The sequence below is a fragment of the Phyllopteryx taeniolatus genome, chromosome 16 (assembly GCF_024500385.1).
Source record: "Phyllopteryx taeniolatus isolate TA_2022b chromosome 16, UOR_Ptae_1.2, whole genome shotgun sequence".
NCBI lineage: Eukaryota > Metazoa > Chordata > Actinopteri > Syngnathiformes > Syngnathidae > Phyllopteryx > Phyllopteryx taeniolatus.
Genome location: NC_084517.1, coordinates 4,121,001 through 4,145,283, shown reverse-complemented (window position 1 = coordinate 4,145,283; position 24,283 = coordinate 4,121,001). Strand labels below are relative to the sequence as shown.

The window sequence follows — 24,283 nt, the reverse complement described above, 5'->3', positions numbered from 1 at the left end:
ATCGGTTTAGAAGCCCAAACCGAATGAAAATGCTCCATATTAGCACTTCAACTGGAATAAACCGGCCGAATGCGAATGGAATTTCATTGTGTCACGGGGTGGAATATTCCTTCTGCCGAACCGATCAAAAGTCCATTTTGGCCATGTAAACTGTCATGAGGAACAGAGCCAGGAAAAGCTCTGTCTGCGCATGCTTCGTCTTGACGTGACTGAGCGGTGATGTCTTCGTTTATGGACGGTGTAAATATGGCGGGTCCCGGAGGAGCTCGTACGCGATTGAGATCTTCTTTTTAACTACTTGTAAGTTGTTTTTAATCAAGGGTTTTTTTTTTTTTTTTTTTAATATATGATACAAGTCAGTTAAGCCGCGAACAGCAAGTTGACAACTGAAACAATGAAAAATATAAATGACGTTAGGAACACAAAAAAACATACACACACACACACCGTTGGGATACCCCTCAAGTCACATTTAAGCCCCCTTGACATCTCAGCAAACCTGCACACACTTTGTGTCTTGCTCCAGCAAGCCTGACACTTGAACGCCGTCTCTCTGGCAATTCAAGGCAGAGGCGAGAACAACAACGGGCCGGAGAACACCAACATCGTCCCCCAGAGGACCAAGGTGGGGGGCGGGGGGTGTGGGGGAGTGGGGGTCAGAAGTGAGGTCGGCAGCAAAAACAGCACAAACAAGTAAAGCAGCAATATATATCTATATATCGATCGATCGATTGAGGCACAGAGAATAAGTGGCATGAGGGCGCAGCACAACAACGGACCCCAGAGGATCAACACGCGCGCGTGTGTGTGTGTGTGTGTGTGTCTCACAATTGCCAACTTGTATTTCAATGAGTCTAATTAACAAAAGGGCAACAGGCTTCTACGAACAATGGTGAGTAAATGTATTTGTGTATGTGTGTGCGCGTGTGTGATGAACAGAAAGAATCAATCTTTTATAACGGAAAAGAAGGTGACTCATTAACCCAACACACACACACACACACACACACACACAGGAAATAGGCTCATCATCACACCTGATCTTACATGCAGTATTGATACACGCACGCACTCGCTCCTTCATTGACTTTCTATTAATTGCGGCGCCGCCTCGGCAGCTCTCCGTCGCCATGACGACGCAAAGTTCCGTGCAGTCGGTGCGTGAGAGATGAGGGAATAAAGACATTTTCCCATTAGGCCGCCAGGCAGCCAATATGTCGGCAAGCAGCCTCGCTCGGGGAGTTTACTATCTCTTCGCGCCCTCTGCTGGAACACACCGACACTTAGTTGAGTCGAGGTCAAACACTTTGGCTTTTGTCGCGTTGTTGTTTGTTCCCTTCACCAACATGTCCATTGCAATCTGCACCAATTGCGACTTTCTCTCAGTCTGGGATGTTCAGAACAACTTCGTCTAGCTCCTTCCTGAAGTTCTCTTTGACCTCTAGGTCACATCCTAGGTTCTGAGATCAGATGAGATTGGGCATTCTCGGGACAATGCGGGGCACCTATTCAGTAGTGCCCCCCCCCCCCCTCCCTGGAAAGTTAGAAAACAATGTAGCCCCTGACACCGGTTTTGCCGATCAACAAAATTTGGCGGACGTCGATCTTGAAAAGATTGCACAAAAAAGCCGCAAGGACTTCTGGGTGAAATCAAATCGGAAGTCGTCCATTTTGGTTTGGAGTGAAACTTTAGGGCGAATTCCAGGGCTTAGGTCATTTGGAGGAGTAACCGTGGAAAAAAAAAAAGTAAATATGATGATATAGTTGTTAACATACGTAATTGCTGATATGTACAAGTTTCTCTTTTTGGTTCGTTTTTTTCGTTTCTCAGTGTGACGCTTCATTAGGTACACGGTCGAATGCCGCCTTTTACTTCCTGAAAGTCATACCAACGGGGCAGGCAGGGCGGGGCTGGATGTTGACGCTAATAACATTTAAGGGCTTTGGTGGACGGAGGCCAGGAGGCAAACAAAGTCATCACTGGCAGACAAAAGGGAAAACAAGCACTCAGGTCATCAACCCGGCTTGTCGTTCCTCATCAACGTTCCCCCAAACAAGATGAGCGGCGTCTGCATCAGCTCGCCACTTGGCCGCCGTGAAGGAGTGCACTCACTCTTTTTTTTTGTTGTTTGTTTTTTTTTCCCCAAGGTGTCACAAGGCCTTTTATTCATTTTGTTCACTGGAACGCTTCATCATCGCCACTCCTTTAAGTGCAGCCTGCATCTGGCACGCACTCAATCCGGCACGGAGACTTTATAAAGAGTGAAGTCCACTCGACTGAACTTTATTTATAGAGCACTTTAAAAAAAAAACAAAAAAAACCAAAAAAAACAACCGCAGCTGAAACAAAAGTGCTGTACGTAAATAAGCGCGTGCAAGAATGTTTCATAAAGCTCATAAGTGTACATCAATTTATACGGAAGCATATTGCCAAGTGTTTCAAGTGATGTAACATTTGAAAAGACACATGAACCTTCATGTACCTGGCTCCACCAGGAATTGCTTTGCTTTGTTTTTCCAAATACGGAAGTCAAATGTATCATGTTTTAACGTAATACTGAACTTTTTTTTAAAATTTAAGATAAAGAGCGCTGTATGGTGGCGGTGAACTCAACTCGCTGCGACAAGCTCGGCAGATAGTGAACAGAGGCTTCAAAAGTCGTTTTTGGTTAAATCCTAACGCGCAATGCGGAATGCCATAAACATGGGTATCAGTGTTAGAACCCTTTAAACAAGATATTTGAACACAAATAACGGAGCAGCACATGTAGACAGACAACATAACGATATGGTGTTCACAAAGGATAGAGATATTCTTAAAAAATGACTGATATTTCTGTAGCTTACTATGTCACTTGTAAAACTCTTCTTCATGTCTGTGCTATGCTACCCACAGGTGGTCAGGTGGACTAAAGGAGCAGCACAGTGTCCATTGAACTGAAGCAAAACATGGGGCCAAAACTGATACTTTACATCCTATTAAATGATGTCTTTACTATTTGTTATTATAAAGTAAAATATTATAGTTGTATTTATTATTAAAAACACATTCCAAACTTTTTTTTTTTTTTTTTGGGAGGGTTGGAAGATAATAAATCAAAATAACCTGCTCATTTTTTTGTCCTTTTAAAAAAAATCATAACGTTACGAGAGTAAGTTGTTGTTGTTGTTTTTTTTTTTATTCATTTGAATGGAGCGGTAATAATAGAGAAGTGAAGCTGTTTAATGGGGTTGTTTGTTAAACGAAAAAAAGTTGGAATGTATTGTTGCAAAGGAAATGACAACTTCATTGTGTTCAAGGTGTGTTTTTCAGCAAATGAGAATTTTTTTTAATTAAAAATAAAAATAAAAAACCTGCTAATCAGTAAATCTGCCAGTAGCAAATTGCCAATATGCGGGTATAGTGTGTGTGCATGTGGGTGTGCAGCAACTTACCAGGCCAATTCGTCATTGCTGGTGCAAAGCCGGCGGCCATATGTGGACTGACTCGACTACTTATGTCCGGATAAAGAGCAGCGTTTGACCTGCCGCCGCCGCCCGGGTGTCTCTGAGTGCGTTTGCGTGCACACACTTGACCACTGACACAAGTGGAGACTCCCAAATGTGACGGCGCTATGACTCACTCAAACGCGCGCACACACACACACACACACACACGTTTGCAACACATTCAATTTAAGTTTATTTCCTAAAAAAAACAAAAAAAGAAATGTGCTACAAAGAGTTACACACACATATAGAGGATAAGACCAAAAGAGGAATGCAACTTTCTGAAACATATACATTCATAAAGATAAAGATATGTTTTTAAAGGAACATGTTTGCCAAGTGTTTTTTTGTTTTTCTTGTTTCATGCAAGTGGTCGCCGGTTTTTAACTTCAGACAATGTTGCTGTTAAGACATTGTTTCCTGTGAACAAGGAAGTGTAATAAAATAAGACTTTTTAGCACCACAGTTTAAAACGACAATTAAGTACAGATGGCCTGGCGTCCAGCGTGTGTCTTGTTAGCATCGCTGATGCGTTTGGAATAGCGTAGTAATGTAGCAATGTACGATGTAGAATTTTGACGACTTATGTTGTCACACCAGAGTTTAGCTACAAATAAAGTGATTTGACATTTAGTTACAGTCAAGCAACATTTGAAATGTAGAATCGTGACGTACGTCTCTAAAGTGCCTTCGTAACGTACATTGCTAACGCTCATTCGTCAACGTACATCGTACCTTTGCAATGTAAATTCGTTAACGTACATTTGAAACGTACGCTCGAAACATAACTGTAATGTACCTTCGTCATCCGACTTTGCGACGTACATTTGAAGCATACCTTTGTAACGTATCTGTAATGTATAGATCCATAACATTTGTAACGTATTCATGATGTACCTTCCTGACGAAATTTCGGGATGTCCAATTGGAACGTACAATCGTAATGGATACTGTATTCGTTTTTTTTTGTTTTTTTTTTAAATGTCCATTCAGATATATATTCTATAAGTACATTCAGAAACGTACTTTCAGAAAGTACATTTGGAACATACCACTGTAACGTACCTTCATAACAGAACCTCATAACAGAAACCTCTTCCGGAACTTCATAACAGAACTTCTGAACTGAACTTCGTAACGAAGCTCCGGCACAGAACTTCATAGACCAACTTAAGAATGGAACTTAGTAAGGAAAAGACAAAGAAATGTTTGTGGTAATATGGTGAAGTTCGGAACAGATTACAGTCAGAACACAAGATGTCCGTTTTTACAGCAAAAAAAATATCTGAATTAAAATCTCTGCATGTTAAATTGTTCACAGATCTTTGGCTAACAGCTACAATTTGTTTGTACAGCATCGTTTTTTTGTTTGTTTTTTTTTACTTAAAAAGCAAACATCCACAGGAGATTAAGGATCAACTCGACTAAATCTGATCTATTTCCGCTAAACCAGCTCCACGTAATTAGCAGGGTAAAGCCCTTCCAGGCCACCGTCCTTGACCCCCCGACACCAGCCTTGGTCATCCTCTTCCTCCGTCTTCATGAACTCTTCCCCTGCAAAGAAAAAGACAAAAGTTATTTAGTTGTTTGTTTTTTTTTTTGTCGCACACAAACGTAAAAAAAATGGGAATGACGTTCACCTGCTTTGAAGGATAGTTCATCCGTCTCCTGGCCGACGTAGTCATACAACGCTCGCACCCTCACGCTGACAATCATCCCGCTAAAAAAAATAAAATAAATAAAATAAAATACAGGTCATTGAACGTATCGTCATCACCGGAACTTTTGCGCACAATTTCTTACCTTTTCTCTAATGTTTCTTTGTCTACAACCACCTCCTTCCCTTTTTTGTTTTTTTTCTCAGGCGTCCATTCCTGGACATCATTTCAATAGAAAAAGATTGTTCACATGTTAGCATGAGTAAATGCTACCTATATATATATATATATAGTGAGGTAGCATATAATGTTAGCCCGCTACCACCACAGTTGAATCGACTTTGTCATTTGATGAGATTTTATGACTTGTGTTTTTTTTTTTTTTTTTTTTTTTTTTGGGCTAAGCTAATTAGCCAACGAGAAGCACCTGGAAGTGCGGCCAGTCGGTGGGCATGCCGGGCCCGTGCGTGTTTTTCCACCAGCGGAGGTCCTCGTGCTCGTCGATGGCTGCCACAGTGTCGTGTAGCTGGCTGTAAACGTCCTTCACGCTGAGAAACAAGAAAGAGATAAATGTTGTCTATTAGCACGTCGATGATGCATTATTAATTTCATTAAGTGCTGACCGGCATGTATTTATGAGTCGGGCGGAATATATCCTGTATTCCTGTTAGTGCAACACAGATGCCAGACGAGGAGGCACACGGGAGGTTAAGAGAGCATTCCAGTTCAAGATGCTGCATTTATTTACATACACAGTGGTGCCTTTGAGTGAAGTTCATTAAGATATACAGTGGTGCCCTTGAAATTGATTTAAATATGCAAAAGTGATACCGACGAAGTTGATTTGAATATACTAGGGTGTCGGAACCTTTCGTTGGTGGTGATGTCGAGGTGCTTGTCGAAGGAGAGGAAGGCCTGCTTGAGGAAGACGATCCGCTTGCGCTCCTCGTCCTGTGACTGGTCAAAGATGGCCTCCATCTCCTCCATGTAGCGAGGGGCGTAACGATTGGTCTCCTCCAGCACCTTCTCGTAACGGGCTCGCACCTGTCGCGCACGTAGAAGTGCCAGCAGAAACGACATTATCAAGAATCCTTTACTATTTGCTGCATTCGTTGAGATGTTTTTTCCTGAAATGGATGAGTTAAAATTTATTTTGTTGTATTCATTTATCTCCTAAAATAATTGTTTGATGATTTTAGTGTTTAAAATAAATACATTTACTTATTTATTAATTCCTTTTTCTTCATTTTATCTCATCAATGGGTTCATTTATTTTATAATGTATAATAAATCAATTAGCCAATCTTTTCCTTAGATGACTAAAAATGTATGACAATAAATACATTTCAATTAACTAATATGTATTTTTTAAATTCATTATTCATTAAATAATTGGTGAATTGATTTATTGTAAATAAGATGATCAATTGGTTAGTTAAAAAAATAAAGTTCCTCATCCCATTTAAAAATAGGTTAACTGATTTTATTATTCACAGTAAATTACCTTACAATTTATTTGTTTTTATTTTTTTCATGTTTATTTATGAAAATTAAATAATTGTTTTTATTATTTACAACAAATTAACCAATTATTTGATGGCATGAATTAATTAATGAATAAACAATAAATACATTTTAACTAATAAATGTTTGATGGAAAAATGGTTAAATTTTAAACTCTAATTATGTTTTTCAAATTCAGGTCATAAATTCAAATTCAATTCCTGGTGGCACATATTCCAGCCCATAGGAGTCGTTCGTCACCTTGTGTGCCTCCTGCTGGACCATCTCGCGCTCCTCCTTAATCTTCTTCTGCTTGTCTGCCGCCACGTTCTGATTGGCTCGAGAGTGCGACTCGCGCTCCCGGGCAGTGTGCTCCTTTCGGCTTGCCTTGTGGTACGCCCGCCTGGCTTTGTCCAGCTGACCGCACCCACACCCACGCACACGCACGCAAATCATACTCAACATTCTGTGCACTAAAAAGCTCAATTTCCACCAAGTGGTTCGGTATGCTGGTTATAGGGGACCAAAATAACTTTATCTTAGGCGCGCTTTTAGTAGCCCCAAGGATTCTGAGCCCTGGACAAAACTCCAAATAGAATCTTTTTTTTTCAATCTTCAAATCTTCAAAGACAAATAAATAAATACGCCTATCAATAGTTAGCAGGCAAGTTTAGTAGTTCTGTGTCCATTGGCTATTGTTAGCTCATAGCATTGAGGCTGACCTGTTGACAACTGCCGATGGTTAGCAAACATGTTTAGCTCTGCGTTTGCTCCTTAATGTGAGCTCGTTACTAGGATTGAGGCTAACTGAACTTTGCCGCTTACATTGAGACTAACGGACAGAATATTGCACACTGGGGAACAATTTTTGAAAAAAAATTCTGTTGAGTTACACTTTTATGCTGATTAAAACTAAAATTGGCCTCCTGATTCCAAAATTGCAGTCAGTTTTTTTCTAGCACGTCATTTTTTTTCTCCTCAGTTTACCCTCCAGATAAGCAAAATTCCACTGATTAGCTGTAGTAAGACTTGCCAACTGATTACGTCATGTACAGCTACGTGGCAACTTGTTTGTGCAGCTCCCAATAGGTCAGTACTATCAATATCTGCAAACAGAAAGCTAGCATAGTAGGAATTAAGCGGATTTGTGCTGGCTTTTCGCTTAACCTTGTAACCATGGGCATACCGTTGTAAGTTCTATTTCGTTTTATGCCGTTTTTTTTTTTTTTTTTTTTCAAAGCTTGGAACTATTCCATTTTAGTGGTTTATTTACATGGGTATATACAGTATTTCCTTTGTTCCACTTTGTTCTCGCTTTGTTCAAAAACTTGACGTGATAGAGAAAAATACAGATCAGTTTTGGATTCCACACCCGAAAATTTGTTAAAAACAGCTGTCAGAGCTAACTCAACAAAAAATGTGTTCCCCAGTGAATTGCTGATGGTTAGCAGGCAAATTTAGCTCTGTGTCAGCTAGAACGAGGGATGCCTGTCAACTGTTAACAAACACGTTTAGCTCTGCGTTCACTATTTAATGTCAGCTTAATAATAGCAATGAGGCTAACTGACCAAAGCTGCTGACATTCAGGCTAAATTACCGAATACTGACAACTGGTGATGGTTAGCAAACAAGCTTACCTTGGTATCTGCTAGAACTAGGCATGCCTGTCGACTGTTGAGAAACAGTTTTAGCTCTGCGTCCGCTACTTATTGTTACTTAGCTCACGACTAGCATTGAGGCTAACAGACCTAAGCTGCTAACACCGAGGTTAACGGACTGAATTTTGACAACTGCCGATGGTTAGCAAACAAGTTTAGCTCTGTATCTGACCTAAATCTCAATACTTAAAATCAATAGTGATCTTTATCCCGAAAAGACCGAAATAAGGCTTGTGAAGCCCATTTTAGCCTCTTGAGTCCAAATTGAATAATTTTGATTAGGAAAACTGTCCAAATCATAAATAGTGGTCTTGTTATGTGCTGTATAAACCTTCCAAAATCGATAGGGTTCTTGTCCTGACAAGCCAAATAATCCCTAAGAGAATATGATTGATGAAATAAGACTTTCTGAAGCCCATCACAACCTGTGGATTGGACAACCCTCAAAATGTACAGTATTCTTGCATGCAAGCAATTTTCCACTGTGTTTAAGTGTTTTCCCTTTAAACAACCCAACCCTTACCAACCTTTTTGAGGCGTTTGGTCCAAGGCTTCTGCGCCCTGGCGTAGCCGTTCTCGGCATCCTGGGCCTCCTTGAAGCCCCCGAAGATCTTCTTGGTGAAGGCGTCCTTCTGCCAGGTCCTTAGCCTCTCGGCATCCTCGGTCACCAGGGAGCGGCAGATGGATGCATGCAGAGATGCCAGATGGTCAGCCGAAGACAGGAAACACTGCCAGGCCTTCACCAGGGACCCATACAGAGGACCTGAGGAAGAGGAAGGTGAAACATAGACACAGATTCTACATTTTACATACTTTATAATTCAGTATATATCATCATAGTAACAGTTTTACATGAACTGGTAGCTGTAAACACTCAGGCAAACATTAGAAAAAAATACACACCAACCTTTGTACTAGACCCTTCCCTAGGTACTAGTACCGTGATAAGGTTTTAGTCACGAGTGACGATACTAGTCCAGAGAGGTTTTAGTCTCAAGAGAACGTTTTACTCCGGAGAGATGGTTCTTATCCTGGGAGAAGGTTTTAGTCCTAAAAGAAGGTTTAATCCTGGGAGTTTTTAATTTCAAGAGAAGGCTTTAGTCCTGAGAGGTTTTCCTGAGAGTCCCGGGAGAAGGTTATAGTCCTGAGAGAAGAATCTAGTTCTGAGAGGTTTCGGTCTCAAGAGAAGGTTCTACTGCTGAAAGGTTTTAGTCCTGAGAAAAGATTGTTGTCCCGAGAGGTCTTTAGTCCCAAGCGACGGTTTGAGTCCTAAAAGACGGTTGTAGTCCCAAGATAAATTCTTAGTCCCGAGAGAAGAGTCTAGTTCCAAGAGCAGGTTTTAGTCCTGAGAGGTTTAATTCCTGAGAAATTGTCTAATTCCAAGTGAATATTTTAGTCCTGAGAGGTTTTAGTGTTAAGAGAAAGTTCTACTCCTGACAGAAGGTCCACGGCCCGCGAGAAGGTTTTAGTACAGGGAGAAGGTTAGTCCTAAAAGGTTTTGGTCTCAAGAGAGAGTTCTTCTCCTAACAGAAGGTGTGCTAGTCTTGAGAGAAGATTCTAGTCCCGAGAGAAAGTTTTAGTCTCAATAGAAGGGTTTAGACTGGAGATATGCTTCTAGTCCCAAGAGAAGGTTTTAGTCCTAATAGAAGGTTCTCAGTACCTTCTCTTAGTACTAGACACTTCTCTCACGGTTTGAAAGTCTTTTTGGACTAGTCTATTGTCTTGAGAACCTTGGGACTGGAACCTTCTGTCATTGTTTTGGCAATATCCATATTTAGTCAAGTTCATATTTTTTCCACAAATCTGTACTATTGGTCAGTCCCCACGTGGGTCTTTTATTTTATTTTATTTTTTACAAATGACTGACCAATCTAAGGCGTTGAAAATGGCTTGCTCTCTTTGACGACGCCATGTTAATGGCTCAACAAACATGCACGTGCCTGTCGCCAGCAATATGTTGATTTTGGTGCGGCGGTGCCTATCTGTTAACAAAAAATAACATACGCTTTACAGGAATACATGAGCGGCATCAACTTTGTGCACGCTCTCGGTTGGCTTTATGAAGTTCAAACACTGACTGGAGTCAACGTGGGGCTTCCACTTGTTGCTCCACCCGCTGAGCTGCACAGCGTACTGACGTTCCACACGGGCTCGCTCCTGGAAGCACGTCGCCAGGTCGCCGCACGCCTGGAACGCGTCCTCCGTGCGCCGCACCGTGCACTGGTAGTTGCCGGGCTACGAAGACAGAGAGGGGACGACTTAATCATTCAGAATCAATTAATGGCCCAGACAAAAGGAAATAAAGCATGTAAGAAGACTGGCTAAAATAACAACCATCTTGTACCCAAGGTCACTCAAACTCAACAGTGTTCTTGCGCTGACATTAAGAACTAGCAAATCCTCAGACAAGGTCAGATGTCTGTGTGACGTCATCATAAAAACAAATAAAAGACAAATATATATTTTTTTTATGTGGCGCCTGGCCCTGTCGTTACCATGATGGCCACCAGGGGACACCAAAGGACACAAGGTCAGAGTCCCACACCAGAGAGAAAGAGAGGCCAATTTGTGGATGTGGAGTTTGGACGTCACAATCCAAAATTTCCTGGCAGCGTTCTATTCTTTCTGCACTCCTTTTAATGTCAACGAGGCTGTAGGTCCTCTCTGTTCATGACATGATAGGAAATTATCATGAAAGTAAGATAAATAGAACGAAAATATTATTGTAAAAGGCCTTTACAATGAATGTAATAACAATCCCAATCGGAATCCCGTTGTCGTTGCCTTCAGCATGTCTATTTGCATGCCATCTAGGACATCTAGCTCTTGTAGTCTATTTTATTTTATTTTATTTTATTTTTTTACAGGCCTCACAGTGTGTGTGTGGGGAGGGAAACGAGAGTGAGTGAGTGTGTGTGTGTGTGTGTGTGTCTTCCCTAAGCAGAACCAGCTGAGGAATCCACTGGCGCGCCAACGGAAACAATACAGCACAAAACCAGTTGGCCGATTCTAACGCACTAGCAGCAGCAGCAGCGGTTCTATAGCAGTCCATGCAAGGAATTCTGGGAAGTCTGGAATGCTATTACAGCTAGCGTGATGCTATTAGATATTTGTTGTTGTTTTTTTGCATGCGTGTGTGTGTGTGGTTTAGTGCCTCTTTGTGCTCCATAACAATGGCTGGCAACATTACAAATATAAATACTACAATTACACAACTCTAAATATCACAAATACTAACACGCTAGTCACAGCGAGATTGATAAAAGGCTAGCTTGCTAAAATCTAAAATAAGTAGCAACATATAACAAAATTTGATGCATCAAAGTCACAAGCGTAGAATAAGTCTATGTTAAAGGAATGGCTGGACTTTGTGGGAACAGGAGTTGACTGGAGGCACACTGCTGCTTGTGTCTCAACTGTGAGCTGCATTCAATTTGCGTAGCGTAGCATGCTAACTGGAAACAAAGAAGGGGAGTTCGGGGGGGGGGGGGAGGTACACCTCGCTAATGAATGTCATGTTGCCACAAGCCAAAATGTTTTCTCGTCCAGCACGACTAAGACGAGCAGAAAGCAGTTTGATTCTAATAGGATTTTGATTTTAACTACTGTGTCGTGTGAACTCTCAGGAGTGAATCTGCATTCACACTCTGGAGTCACAATGGCTGATTTTTTTACACAAAGAACACCTTGTTAACTTGCGCTGATGCCTCTTGCGCAGACGACACTTTGTCATGTGTTTAGACTCACACGCTATCTCACGCGCACACACACACAGACAGCATTTTTTCATGTTTCAATGTCCTTGTTCAGGCAGACTGATATTTAACATTCTGCCTCGTATTCAGTTACTATTATAAACGAGACTGGATAAAATGTTAACAGCAAACGCCAGTGACGTGCACGGACGCCATATTGTCACCCAGCTTGAAATCACGTCACTAAGCAATGCAATTGACTATTTCCAGAATTGACCATACAAATATATATATATATATATATATATATATATATATATATATATATACACAGTATTGGCCCCATTATATTTTCGTTAAGTTACCTGGCCATGTTCGAAAAGGTAATGGCATGCCACTGCATTTTATTGAGATTCAAGTCTGGATTTTGACTAGGCCAAAACCTTCATTTTGTATTTTTTTAGGCCATTCAGAAGTTGACTTGCTGGTGTGTTTTGGATCGTTATCTTGCTGCAGAACCCAAGTGCGCTTCAGCTTGAGGTCACAAACTGATGGCTGAACATTCTCCTTCAGGATTTTCTGTTAAAGAGTAGAATTCATAATTCCATCAATCACTGAAAGTTGTCCAGGTCATGAAGGAGAAAAGCAGCCCAAGACCATCACACTACCATGTTTGACTACATGTTTGACTGTTGGTATAATGTTCTTTTTCTAAAATGCTGTGCTACATTTACACCAGATGAAACGAGACACACACCTTCCAAAAAGCTCAACTTTCTTCTCATCAGTCCATACAATATTCTCCCAAAAGTCTTGGGAATCATTCAGATGTTTTTTTGCAAAAGTAAGATGAGCCTTTATGTTCAGCAGTGGTTTTTGCCTTGGAACTCTGCCATGGATGCCATTTTTGCCCAGTCTCTTCCTTATTGTTGTGTCATGAACACTGACCTTAACTGAGACAATGAAGGCCTGCAGTTCTTTAGAAGTTGTCCTGAGTTCCTTTGTGGCCTCCTGGATGAGTCATTGCTTTTCTCTCAGGGTAATCTTTGTCGGCCGCCCACTCCTGGGAAGATTCACCACTGTCCCATGTTTTCTCCATGTGAGGATAATGGCTCTCCCTATGGTTCGGTGGAATCCTAAAGCTTTCGAAATGGCCTTTTCCAGACTCGACTGTTCTGGAATTTCTTTGGCTTGTGTCATTTTGTTGCAGCTTTTTTAGATCTTTTCTCCCACTTGATTTTTTTCGGGACGGATTCTGTTTACGTGATTTCTTGATTGAACAAGTCTGGAGGTAATCAGGCTTGGGTGTGATCAGTGAAAATCAACCAAAAATTGTGATTTGCCACAATTAATTCGTGATTTGATATGGGGGGCAATTACTTTTCACACAGGGCCAGGTAACTTTGAATATTTTTTATTATTATTTTTTACTTAATGAATGAAATCACCATTTAAAAACAGCATTTCAAATTCACTTGGGTTATATTTGATTGATATTTACATTTGTTTGATGACATTAAAGTGGGGAAACTATGCAAAAATCTAAGTATTTGAGAAGGGGGCCAATACATTTTTCATGGCACCGTATGTAAGGGATATTTTCCACAAAAACCTCACAATATGTATCTTTTATGATAATCTAATAATCTGATCTAATCTAATCTGATAATCATCATGGCGTGTTAGTGAACCATAAAAGAAATTAGACCTGATTATTAAGACATGTTTTTTGTTTGTTTGTTTGTTTGTTTGTTTGTTTGTCCCATCAGAAAGGGACAGGGGGTGCATTGGTGAGCGCCCCCATTTTTAAAAAATATTTTTGACACAAAGTAAATGTATTATTCATCTCTTTAAAGTAATGATGCTAGATTATGTTAAATTCAGATTTGATTAATATAGGGTTTACCTCCCTCAGGCGTCATCTTTTTGGGTTTTGCGAGAAACTATGCATCCGCTCGGCTTGTCCGAGATGAGTGGTACAGCCTACCATTTTGCCAAAAGTCTTCAAGAATCACCCGAAATCCTCTTAAAAAAGCAAAAAAAATCAATTGTCCGAGTACAATGCGAAGCAATGCCGGAAATAAAGACAACACGCCGTTCATAAACCATGTGACGTGGATTTAACCAATGGGGAGCAGTGTGGTGTACGGCTTTGTTAACATCTATCCAGATAGCAACATGAATACAGAACACGCTTTGACAAATAAATGTTTTTCATTTCGTCGTCGGGTACTATTTCAAATGACAATTGCTAAAGTGCTAACATGCTAACAGTTGTTATATGATAATATATGGAGATAGCATCTCACCATCCAGAAGCTGCAGTTGTTAGCGTCCTCGCGGTTGTTGTTGGTTGGCAGCGTCGACATTTTTATGTCTGCGAGAGTAAAGAGTGTGTGGTTAGTTTCATGTAGCTTTGAGCTATATCTAGCGAGGCAATCACATTGCTCTGATGTCATCTTCAGCCACTACGGGCACATTTGCACAGTATTTGGGTTGCTAGGAAGTATCGTAATGTATTGATGTATGCAAATGACTATGCGGATGCTTGCTAAGAATCTACAAATCATTTTTTGGGACAAATTCCATTATGTGGCAGCCGCATATCTTTAGCCGCACCCTTCTTTTATATTGTGTTGTGGAACAAACAAACAGCAACCAAAAAAAACATTTGGCCAGATAATACGTCACCTGTGCAGGTTCCTCAACCACAATCATGCCATGATGCTAGCGTCGCTAACAGCTAACTAGCCTGTCACGACCATGCAGATGAAAACAACCCCCAAATCAGGTCTTGTTTCATTAAAAATCAGCCAAATTTCAACTCAGTGGGTTCTAAAAATAGATCTGGTGGGAACATGCGAGCAGCGACTTCCTGTCCACATTCAACTTGATTTCCCACACTTGCTAACGCTAACATGACAACATCCATTTTCCCATCCAGAGCGCCAGAGCTTTTTTTCCTGCACGGACATGTTGCCTGCCGCAGTTATATGGAAAATGATCACGATTTCTGTGCCTCGCCCCGTCTGTCTCGCTCGTTTTCCGTGGTACGATTGACATAACCCCGAAGGACGTAACGAATTGCCATGCGTTTGAACCCTGACCTCCCCTTCTTGCAATGCAATGCTTGCAGGACATCGACGGGAGGATGGGGAGCTGCTTTTAAAAAGCCACTTCTTGCAGGCTTTTAAGTCATCTGTCAATCAAATGACAAGTTGATGTGATATTATTTTATAATGCCGAATTAAACATAGAAGTGCTACGCTACGACTCGTGAACATCATCATATCAATTACTTGTATCATCCTTGATAGAGGTTAAATTGGCAGTTTTTTAAGTGGAGTTAGTCAATCTATTTTGAATCTAGAGCAACAGTTTCCAGTGTGAAATCAAGCTGACAAAATTGCGTTCCATAGCAGTGCTTTACTACTACTTGTTAGCATTAACTTGACGTGAATTATGTGCGTCATCATTTAATCAGCAATCCAATGTTGAATTGCCATCTACTTTGAATGCAAACCAACAGTTTCCAATGTGAAGCCGAGTGGACATAATTGTGTCAAAAACCATGCCGAATTCAACAGAAACTGATTTTTTATTATTATTTTTTGTAATAGTCTTGTTACAATTGCATTAACCCACTTTAAAAAAAAGTGCAGAAAAAGTCCCTAATTGGAAGATGGTTTGACATTAGTCTATTAAACGCCAAGTCGAATGAAACACAGAAAGCACGTCGGCGCCACTCGTGAACATAATCGTCATATTAATATCCTGTCATCACTTAATCAGCAATCCACAGTTAAATTGGATTATTTTTAAATGGAGACTTGTCACAGTTCATCTGGGCCTTGCTGCACGTGCCAAAGCTGCACTAATCGTCTTTGTTTTCACTTAAAGAGGCCTCAGATGGTCCAACTGGAACTTATTTTCCCAATGCATGCCAGTTTACAAGAAAACACAAGTTCACTTAAGTCTCCTCTGTACGTTCTTGTTGAGGCACCAAATCAGACAAAAGTAGCTTAAGATTCCTGTTGAATTCAAAACATTTAATTATTATTATTATTATTTTTTTAAAGTTCATGTGGCGCTCCCCAGCAACCGAGCAAGCTTGAATCCTGCAGCCAAGCGAGCGTCACGTTAGGCCCTCCCCCTTGCCCCCGTTTTCATCTGTCAGACATAACTCAGCACACACACACACAAGCACACGCACGCCCACACACACACACACACACACACACACACACAGGAAAAACAGCAAAGAATAAAGAGCAGTAATGAGGATGACTCCCTTTAAAAACTTACATGTAAAGTTTTTGTCTTCTTCTGTTTGTTTGTCAACTTAATCACTTTCCACACAATCTGTTTCCCGCCCCCCCCCCCCCCAAAAAAAAAAATCCTGCTCTTGTCTTCTTGACTTTTCCTACTGGTCGCTGCACAGTGCCACTCCCAATCGTCTCTCTTCCCTTTGGCTTTTTGCTCTTGTGTCAGATGAGTTGGCCTCCTCTTCCTCCTCCCTTCAGAAGCCCGCCCGCCCCTCCTCCACCTCCTCCCTTCTCCCGTCTTCTACCTCCTCTTTCGCTTCTTTAGTGCCCCCATTTACCCCCTTCTTCCGCCGCTCACCTCCCCCCCGAAACAGCTGCAGGACTCTCTGATTTGTATCCTGTTTCTGGTTCCCTTTACGCTCGCCTTCTTCGACTTTACTGCACAATCTTTAGTTGTGCTCTGTGTGTGTGCGTCACCAAGCTCAAAGCAGCGCAAAATTTCCCTCTTTGCCCCCTCAGCATTCCCCTCCGAGCACAGCTGGAAGATACATCTGGCATGTAGGTGTGCATCAGTACCCACCCCCCAACAAGTACAGGCACATTTTTGACAACAGAAACTTTTACACCAATTTTCAAAGGACAAGTCATTATGTAGCCAAGGCCAAATGACGACCCTAGCTAGGGGGGTAGTACTTTTAAAAGGTCTAAGGAACCTTCGGGGAGGGGGTCTATAGCTCTTATTGGAAACATTTTTGTTCTGGGAATTACCAAGAACGAAAGATTCTGTCATCAATGAAATGCGACATTTTGAAAGGAAGTGCGTTACCCTGGAACAACCAAAGGTACTTCTGAGGTCATTTGTGGGGGTCAAAAGAAGACCCTGTTAGATGGGTGGTACTTTTGAAAAGTCCAGGAAACTTTGGGGTGGGGTCTGCAGATCTAATTGTAAAGGTTTCTGTTCCAGGGAGTACCCAAGAACAAAACATTCCTGCAACTTCAGATGGAAATGCAGCATTTCAACAGAAGAACTTTGGCCCGGAATAACAAAATGTACTTCTGCCGTAATTTGCGGGCCCCAAAAGAAGACCCTACTTGAACTGTAGTACATTCAAGAGGTCCAGTAACCCTTGGAGTTGGGAATTGTAGCTTTAAACATATCTAATTGGAGCCTTTTTTTTGTTCCGATAACTTCATGGATCAACGCATTTTTCAACTGCAGGAACTACAAACCTTTGGAGGAGTTGATGCGGATGAGTATTGAAAATTATTTCAAGCGAATCACTTAAAAAAAATAAAAAATAAAAAAAAAAGCCTCGTCCTGTGAGACACGCCGACATGCTGTAGAGCACAGGTGTCAAACTCCAGGCGCGTGGGCCACATCCGGCCCGCCACATCCATTGATGTGGCCCGCGAAAGCAAATCAAGCGCGTCGACTTCATGATTCTTGCTGAAATAACGACATTGCAAATGGTCTTCCCTTTTATATCACGCTGATTGCAAACATTTTTGTTCCCCATCCCTGTTTACCAAATTCAGTTCCAGGGTCATTTATCCAGGCCGAAAGAAGACCTGGCTATGGGGTAAGCTTTAGGGGTGAGGTCTGCATCTCTGAACATATCTGATGGGCAACTTTTAGTTCCAGGAAGGAAAACTAACACGAACGAGAACTTCTTCGAATTTACTGTTTGTGTCTCCCACGAATGCATGTTGTATTACCTCATGTGATGTAGCTCTCGTGCAGCCTGACCGTGTCACAACTTGCCTTATAGTAAGCTGTTTTATTTTTTATTATTTTTTGCAGCTGTTGCGTTGTCATGCCGGCTGGAAGCAACAGTCAGCAGACTGGTAATCCAGCTGTTAGTCATCAAAAGCGGAGAACAAGACGGGACACACTGGGACGTCCTCTGGGTAAAAAAAAACCCAAAACGGTAGTATACGCTCAAGACACAGGGGGGGACGCCTTAAAAGTGCGGTAAGGTTAAATGTGCCGAATTAAACAAGCACGCTAGCACTACTCATAAACAATCTTAATATTTGTTAGTCAACGAGGCTCTGTTAAAGTGGCAGATTTTCAAATGGAGTCTCGTTGCAGTCATATCGATTCCCTTTGAAAGTGGCCCACGGTGTAGAAAGTGCTCAATGGGAAGCTTACTACGGCATCAACCCTCATGCCGAATTAAACATAGAAGCACGTTAACGTTACTTGTGAACATCAATGTCATATTATGTTCTCGCGTTGTCAGTTAATCGGCGAGACAACGGGCAATTGCCTGATTTTCAAATGGAGTCTTGGGACAACTCGCTTTGAAAATGGATCGCGGTATCGTGGGGAAGTTCTCCGATTTTACATGATTTCATCGTGCCGAATTAGACGCAGAAGCGCGTTGTCGCTATTGGTTGACATTACTGTCGTAATTATTACCCGTGACACCAGTTAATCGTTGTGGCAACGCTTAAATGACCGCTTTTTAAATGAAGTGTCGTTACAACAGCTTTAACGTACCTTGAAAGTGGATCATTGTGTGAGGACTCCCTAATGGAAACCTGATTTGACCTTATTACAATACGCCGAATTAAACACAGAAGCATGCTGGCACTACTAGTGAACATCATTGTCATATGTGCTCACATTATCAGTTAATTAGCAAGGCAACGGTAAATTGGGTAATTTTTTTAATGGGGTCTTGCTACAAGACACAAAACCACGTTGCCACTATTCTTCAGCTCTTTTTTTGTCGTATGAACTCCTCGTGTTACGAGTTAAGCAGAGTGGCAACGTTAAATTGCTTGATTTTTACACGGAGTCTTGTTAGAACCACCTTTAACTCACTTTGAAAGTGGATCACTGTTATAGAGCTGACTGACGTCATTACATTGCGCCGAAATAGTAGCATGTTCCCGCTACTCAGGAACGTCATTCGTCATATTAGTTGCCCGTGTCATCAATTAATCAGCGAGGCAGCGTGAAAACGGTCGATTATTATTATTTTATTATTATAATTTTTTTTTTAAAGGAGACTCAATTGTTACGTTGCGGTGCTGTACGTTGCGCCCTCCATCCACGCGGTGGCAATAGAGCACACAAACGTGACCGGAAGCCGGCAAGTGAGCATAAAATCGAGGCAGGCGGAGCATGTTGCTCATTTGTGCTCATGACGGTGAGCTGTGTGAGGTAAGCGTTGACATTTAACAGCGAATTACTAATATAAAGACGTGACAGTGTTGTTTTTAATGCAAGCAGTAGTGACTTTGCATGTCGTAGTTTACACAATTACCTTATTTTTTTTAAAGGAGTAATTTGACGTATTCTAATCTTCGCCGAATTAAATATACTATTACATTACTACTCCTTATCAAGTTTTTGTCCATTTTTATCGCGGCCGTCATCGATTAATCTACGAGTGAACGTTCAATTGGCTAATTTGTTCAATGGCGTGTCACTCCTTTTCGGGTGCGGTACTAGGCTTCCCACATGGTTTCCAGGCAGGGCACGCCCTGCTCCAAATTTACTGGCTCCAGGACTCGCGCCGCTGCACTGTGATAGGCTGCTGTATCCCGGCAGAACGCGCTACTGCTTTCAGACGGGAAAAGATGTGATTTAAGTGTGGCGGCGTTCATGTAATCCTAACCTTAACTCATCCAAAACCGCATTAAGACCAAACACGTACCCTGAACGTAACCATAACAAAGTTCGTTTTTATTTCGTACAAATGTGGCACATGTTTGGGATCGTCATCTCGTTTCATCGTTGTACCCTGCCCTTCCCGCGGCGCATGAGCCAATCGTCTTGCAGTGGGGCGTGTCCTGCCTGGAAATTATGTGGGGAATCTTAAGGCCCCTTGGCCTCGTCGCACGTGGTTAGCCGGCCATGTGGTAATGTAGCTACAAGCTAACGCAACATGGTGAAATATAACCCCCCCTCCCCCTTTTTTTTTAAAATTTTCCGCCAATGAAAATGCTCTTGTGATGACGTGCACTGGGCTCTGAGACCACATGGAGATTCTGTGCATCTTTGGCCCTGACAAGCCAAAGTTTCTGAGGAGATTTACTTATTTGAAATGTAAAGAATTATGACCATGACTTCACCATAACCTTTATTTGTTAATTTTTCTTTATAGATCTCCACAGAAGAGCCCAATGGAATCATCCATCTTTGGACCCACCATGGTTGGGCACCTCGGTGCCCGGTCCTGGGTTGCCAGATGTCGACACATGGTGATTTAGAATTGTAGTTATGATCTTTTTAAAAAAATAAAAATAATAATAATAATAACTTCTGTGATTGATTGCACTGGGCTCAGAACATTCCTGTTGATAACGTGCAGCTCTGCTCCTGACATGGCAGAGTCTGAGGAGACATGAAATCTGCATTTATTTTTTGGAGATTGGTTTGTGGGTCGTTCTGAAGACTATTTATTCTTTTTCAGGTTCCCAGGTGATTTGGTCAGACTGTGTTCCGGAACATTCTTTTGGACTATAATGTGGCTGGGCTGGAGGTCTGATGATTGGACTCTATGGCGAGTACCTGGTTGTCAGGCCCATGTCACAAATTCCGTGATGGGCACCAGGTAGTAATGTTTTAAGGTTGCATTTGTCTGGGACCCTGTTCCACAGCTTTGGAGCTGCATTGGGTGAAGGACCCCTCTAGGTGTCACGTCCCACCAGTTTCACCATCATTGTTCGGATGGGGAGGATTGTAATCTAATTTGGCACACCTGTGCAGAGATGGACGGGATGGATGGAAATTCGTTACTTGCTGTTCTATTGTTAGCATTCATAAAATGTTCACTGTCTCCAAAGTGTCACATTTTCTTCCTTCCTGCATACAAATTAATCTGGGTAAATATGCTCCAAATTATATACACTAGCCAGGTTTTGAATATTTTTTTTGGGGATGGAAAAAGTGAAAATATCCTTGACTTGATACACAATGAAAATTCATATGACTGACAAAAAAGAAAAAGCATTCTTCAACACCATTCAAATTTTTTTTAGGGGGGGGGGTGTTAATTTCAACACATTCTCAGCAAAACATTCTAGCATGAGTATTTTAGGGGCTTAATGGTCATTCTAGTTTGTTCCTGTTTCACTTTCTGTAATGGAGTATTTGGAGGTAATTTTGGTATGAGCGCTGGACTGAACATTTGTTAGTGGGAGTGACATTTAGACGAACGGTCTTATTCTCACTGGTCTGTACCCTTTTTTTCCCTTAAAGGGACAATAACGAGATTCCGCAGTATGGAAGATGTATAAAAACTGCTTTCATGAAGGGAATCCAAGCATGTATTAAAATCTTGCCATTGTCTTTATTATAATTCTAACAATTTGTCTCTTAAAACACTTTATATTCATATATTTATAGGAATGTGTATATGTGGGTCACATATACATACAGTATGTATATATTTATATTGTAGTAAATCTTTCCACAGTTCATAATCTCATTTAGAAAAAAAATCTCTTAACAGATAAATTGCTTTCTATGCAGTCGAGCCAAATGTTTACTGATGGAGTCGTGAAATGACCTGTCGGAAGAAGTAGAATGCTCCTGCAGTATGTCTTTGCATAAAATAAAATGTTGGTCAACAAAAAAAAATTGTAAAATAAAATACATGGCTCAAAACTGGATAGAAAGCAGCGGCGTTAATTATATCTTTTCATTTGGAAGACGAGATTCTATATAGAGCTTAAAACCACAGCTTAATTCGTCCTTATTGTTATTCATGAACATCCCTCGGTGACCAATCACACCAATATTACTATAAAACCCCAAATTAAACATGGATGTAAAAGGATGTGCGAGAGAGAGAGCCCTTTTTAGTTTAACTCAATTTCTTCTAGCGCTGAATCATTAGCATGTTAGCTACTCAGCACTATACGTTGACCTCCAAAATAGGATTAAAGCGTGGAAAAAAAGAATTTGAAATGTGCTCAAATGCAAAAATACTTTGTCTGGTACTGAAAGCACGGGAATAACAGTAAGGACGACAACGAAATCATCCTGCTAACGACGTCCGTCGACCCGGTAAAAAGTTGTACGAAGAATCCAAGTAGTAAAACGAGTCCTCCGGGATGGGAAGAAAGCGGGACATGGCAGTTTGTATCCAGGAAGTAGGCTTTGCCAGACAGGAAGTCCTCAAATGTTCTTGCGTACTTCTTACCCAAATGTTTATAGATACTCGATATACCTGTGTGTGTGTGTGTGTAGAAATGGAAAGCCGTATGGGCATTTATTTGACATACTAGTGTCCTGAATTATCCGTGCACTACTTTGCTTTTTTTTTTAATCCTCACTAGTAATATAATTCACTGCTCTAGTAGAACAACTAGGGCAAACTTATAGGACTCGAACGACGGGGGTGTACTAGTAGGATGACTGTCTTACTAGTGATGTTTCCCCCCCCCCCCCCCCCCCCCACAACTGTATTACATTTCTGTGCACCAGTATAATGACTAGAATGAATGGGGCTCACTTGTCGAATGAGAGTCTTACTAGCACTATTAATTCCACTGTACCAGACTTGCTCCATTAGTCATTTCAAACTGCTCTAATTTGCTTGAGGGCTCTGCATTATTTGTTCAATTGAATCAGGATTACCACGTTAATGGCAACCCTTCATTGCTAAGTGGCTCTACGTAGTCCTAAAAGTATATTTTGGCGTACTAAAGCGGCTCCCACTACCGGAGACAAATTCCTTGTGTGTTTCTGACACACGTGGCAAATAAAGATGATTCAGATTCTGATTGCGTTCCAACGGCTATATGGCATTTCGGTGCGCTAGAAGAATGACTAGGGCACACTAGAATTACCATGGTGCACTAGTAGAATGACTAGGGTGCACTAACAATACGACTGTCTTACAAGTGACGGTTTTTCCACAACTGACTTTCACTACTGTACATTTCTGCGTCCTAGTAGAACGACCCGTGAGGCAAAATTGTGCACTAGTTGACAATTGCGAGTGACTCGTACTATTAGTGACATTATAAAATTCTACCAGTTCCCAGACTACATCTACCACTTCATTAGTAGTACTAGTAGCGCACAGTTTGGCCTCACTAGTAATGTAGTTTTTCTACTAGTGTGCCATAGTCATTCTACTAGTACCTTGAATTGTCTTACTAGTGAGGTAAAAAAAAAATATACTAGTATCTGGGCAATTCATTGCACTAGGAGGATATGGAATAAATGCTCAAAGGTTTTCCATAGTGTGTGTACCATTTTTTTATGTTGTCGGTCTGGGCACTTGTTTATGCTACAACAACGTGATACAGTGACCAGTCTGTATGTTTGTCATTAAAAGTGACGATGGATGTCGATCACAGCGCTGAGGTAAGCCTGGAAATATTCCCCAATGTCAAGCAAAATCTTTCTCCAGCTCCCGTTTTGGATTTCGGACCATTCCTTTGGTCACTCTCGGTATTGTGATGTCATGGCATTGCCAAAGGGCATCTTGGTGTCCGTTTGGGGAGGAGCGGGTCGCATACGGGGGAGCCCTTTGTTGGTCCTGACATATCCCGATGTTTCAATTTTGGCACACCCCATCATCTTCCTCAACTTTTCAGGTGAATCCACTAAATTCCGCCACCTCAATTGCGACTACCGTCATCCATCCTCCCCTCGTCCCGAGGCGAGAGGACCGAGATGGGGAAGGGACTGCTGGAAAGCCTGGAGGACACCAAAGAAACAAAACACGAGTCGGACACTTTGTTGCTTTACATAGCTCACGACTTTAGAATTCGGGGTCTAAGTTGGGCAGCAGTCAGGAGATCTGTGTTAGAATCTCAGTTCCTCCCGCATTCCAAAAACATACCTCTAAGGTTACTTGAAGACTCTAAAGTCAACGGTGGACCCCATTTCTCTCACCAAAACTCAGTGGGATAGTATAAAAACATTTAGCATTTTGTTACTTTTATTAGCTCACAACTTAAAAGTTGGTGTCTAGCTTTGGTGATTGGCAGTGAGTTAGTGGTTAGCTGATCTGCCTCACAGTAAGGAGATCGGGGTTGCTAGG

The 24,283-nt window shown here is 41.5% G+C and overlaps 2 protein-coding genes and 2 non-coding genes across 9 annotated transcripts in view; 2 read left to right on the top strand and 2 right to left on the bottom strand.

The window, feature by feature from the left end:
• Nucleotides 1–3,664: 3,664 nt before the first annotated feature.
• On the bottom strand, nt 3,665–19,060 carry si:ch211-51c14.1 (protein kinase C and casein kinase substrate in neurons protein 3). 3 transcript variants are annotated; one of them, XM_061748657.1, is made up of 10 exons: nt 18,772–19,060; nt 14,313–14,380; nt 10,387–10,543; nt 8,836–9,071; nt 6,912–7,067; nt 6,016–6,191; nt 5,575–5,695; nt 5,293–5,363; nt 5,130–5,209; nt 3,665–5,043 (listed from the first exon to the last, which is right to left on the bottom strand). In XM_061748657.1, exons 1-10 carry the CDS (start codon nt 18,785–18,787, stop codon nt 4,934–4,936), a joined length of 1,191 nt encoding a protein of 396 aa, XP_061604641.1. In that variant the 5' UTR covers nt 18,788–19,060; the 3' UTR covers nt 3,665–4,933. The 3 variants fall into 3 exon arrangements, with proteins under 3 accessions (XP_061604641.1, XP_061604642.1, XP_061604643.1); XM_061748658.1 differs by lacking the exon at nt 18,772–19,060 and adding an exon at nt 16,309–16,438; XM_061748659.1 differs by lacking the exon at nt 18,772–19,060 and adding an exon at nt 14,695–14,979.
• Nucleotides 19,061–20,223: 1,163 nt separating this feature from the next.
• On the top strand, nt 20,224–20,314 carry LOC133466680 (small nucleolar RNA SNORD88). Its single transcript, XR_009785011.1, has one exon. It is a non-coding gene; the product is annotated as a small nucleolar RNA SNORD88 (small nucleolar RNA).
• Nucleotides 20,315–20,538: 224 nt separating this feature from the next.
• LOC133466681 (small nucleolar RNA SNORD88) lies at nt 20,539–20,627 on the top strand. The gene has a single exon (XR_009785012.1). It is a non-coding gene; the product is annotated as a small nucleolar RNA SNORD88 (small nucleolar RNA).
• Nucleotides 20,628–22,667: 2,040 nt separating this feature from the next.
• The window catches only part of shank1 (SH3 and multiple ankyrin repeat domains 1), a 76,249-nt gene continuing 74,633 nt past the window's right edge, over nt 22,668–24,283 (bottom strand). For all 4 annotated transcript variants that reach the window (XM_061748654.1, XM_061748651.1, XM_061748652.1 and 1 more), the window contains one exon: nt 22,668–23,937. Coding sequence is in view for 3 of the 4 variants with exons in the window: in XM_061748651.1 (XP_061604635.1) it covers nt 23,859–23,937 (79 nt within the window). In the remaining variant the exon portion in view is untranslated. The remainder of the gene's footprint in view (nt 23,938–24,283) is intronic.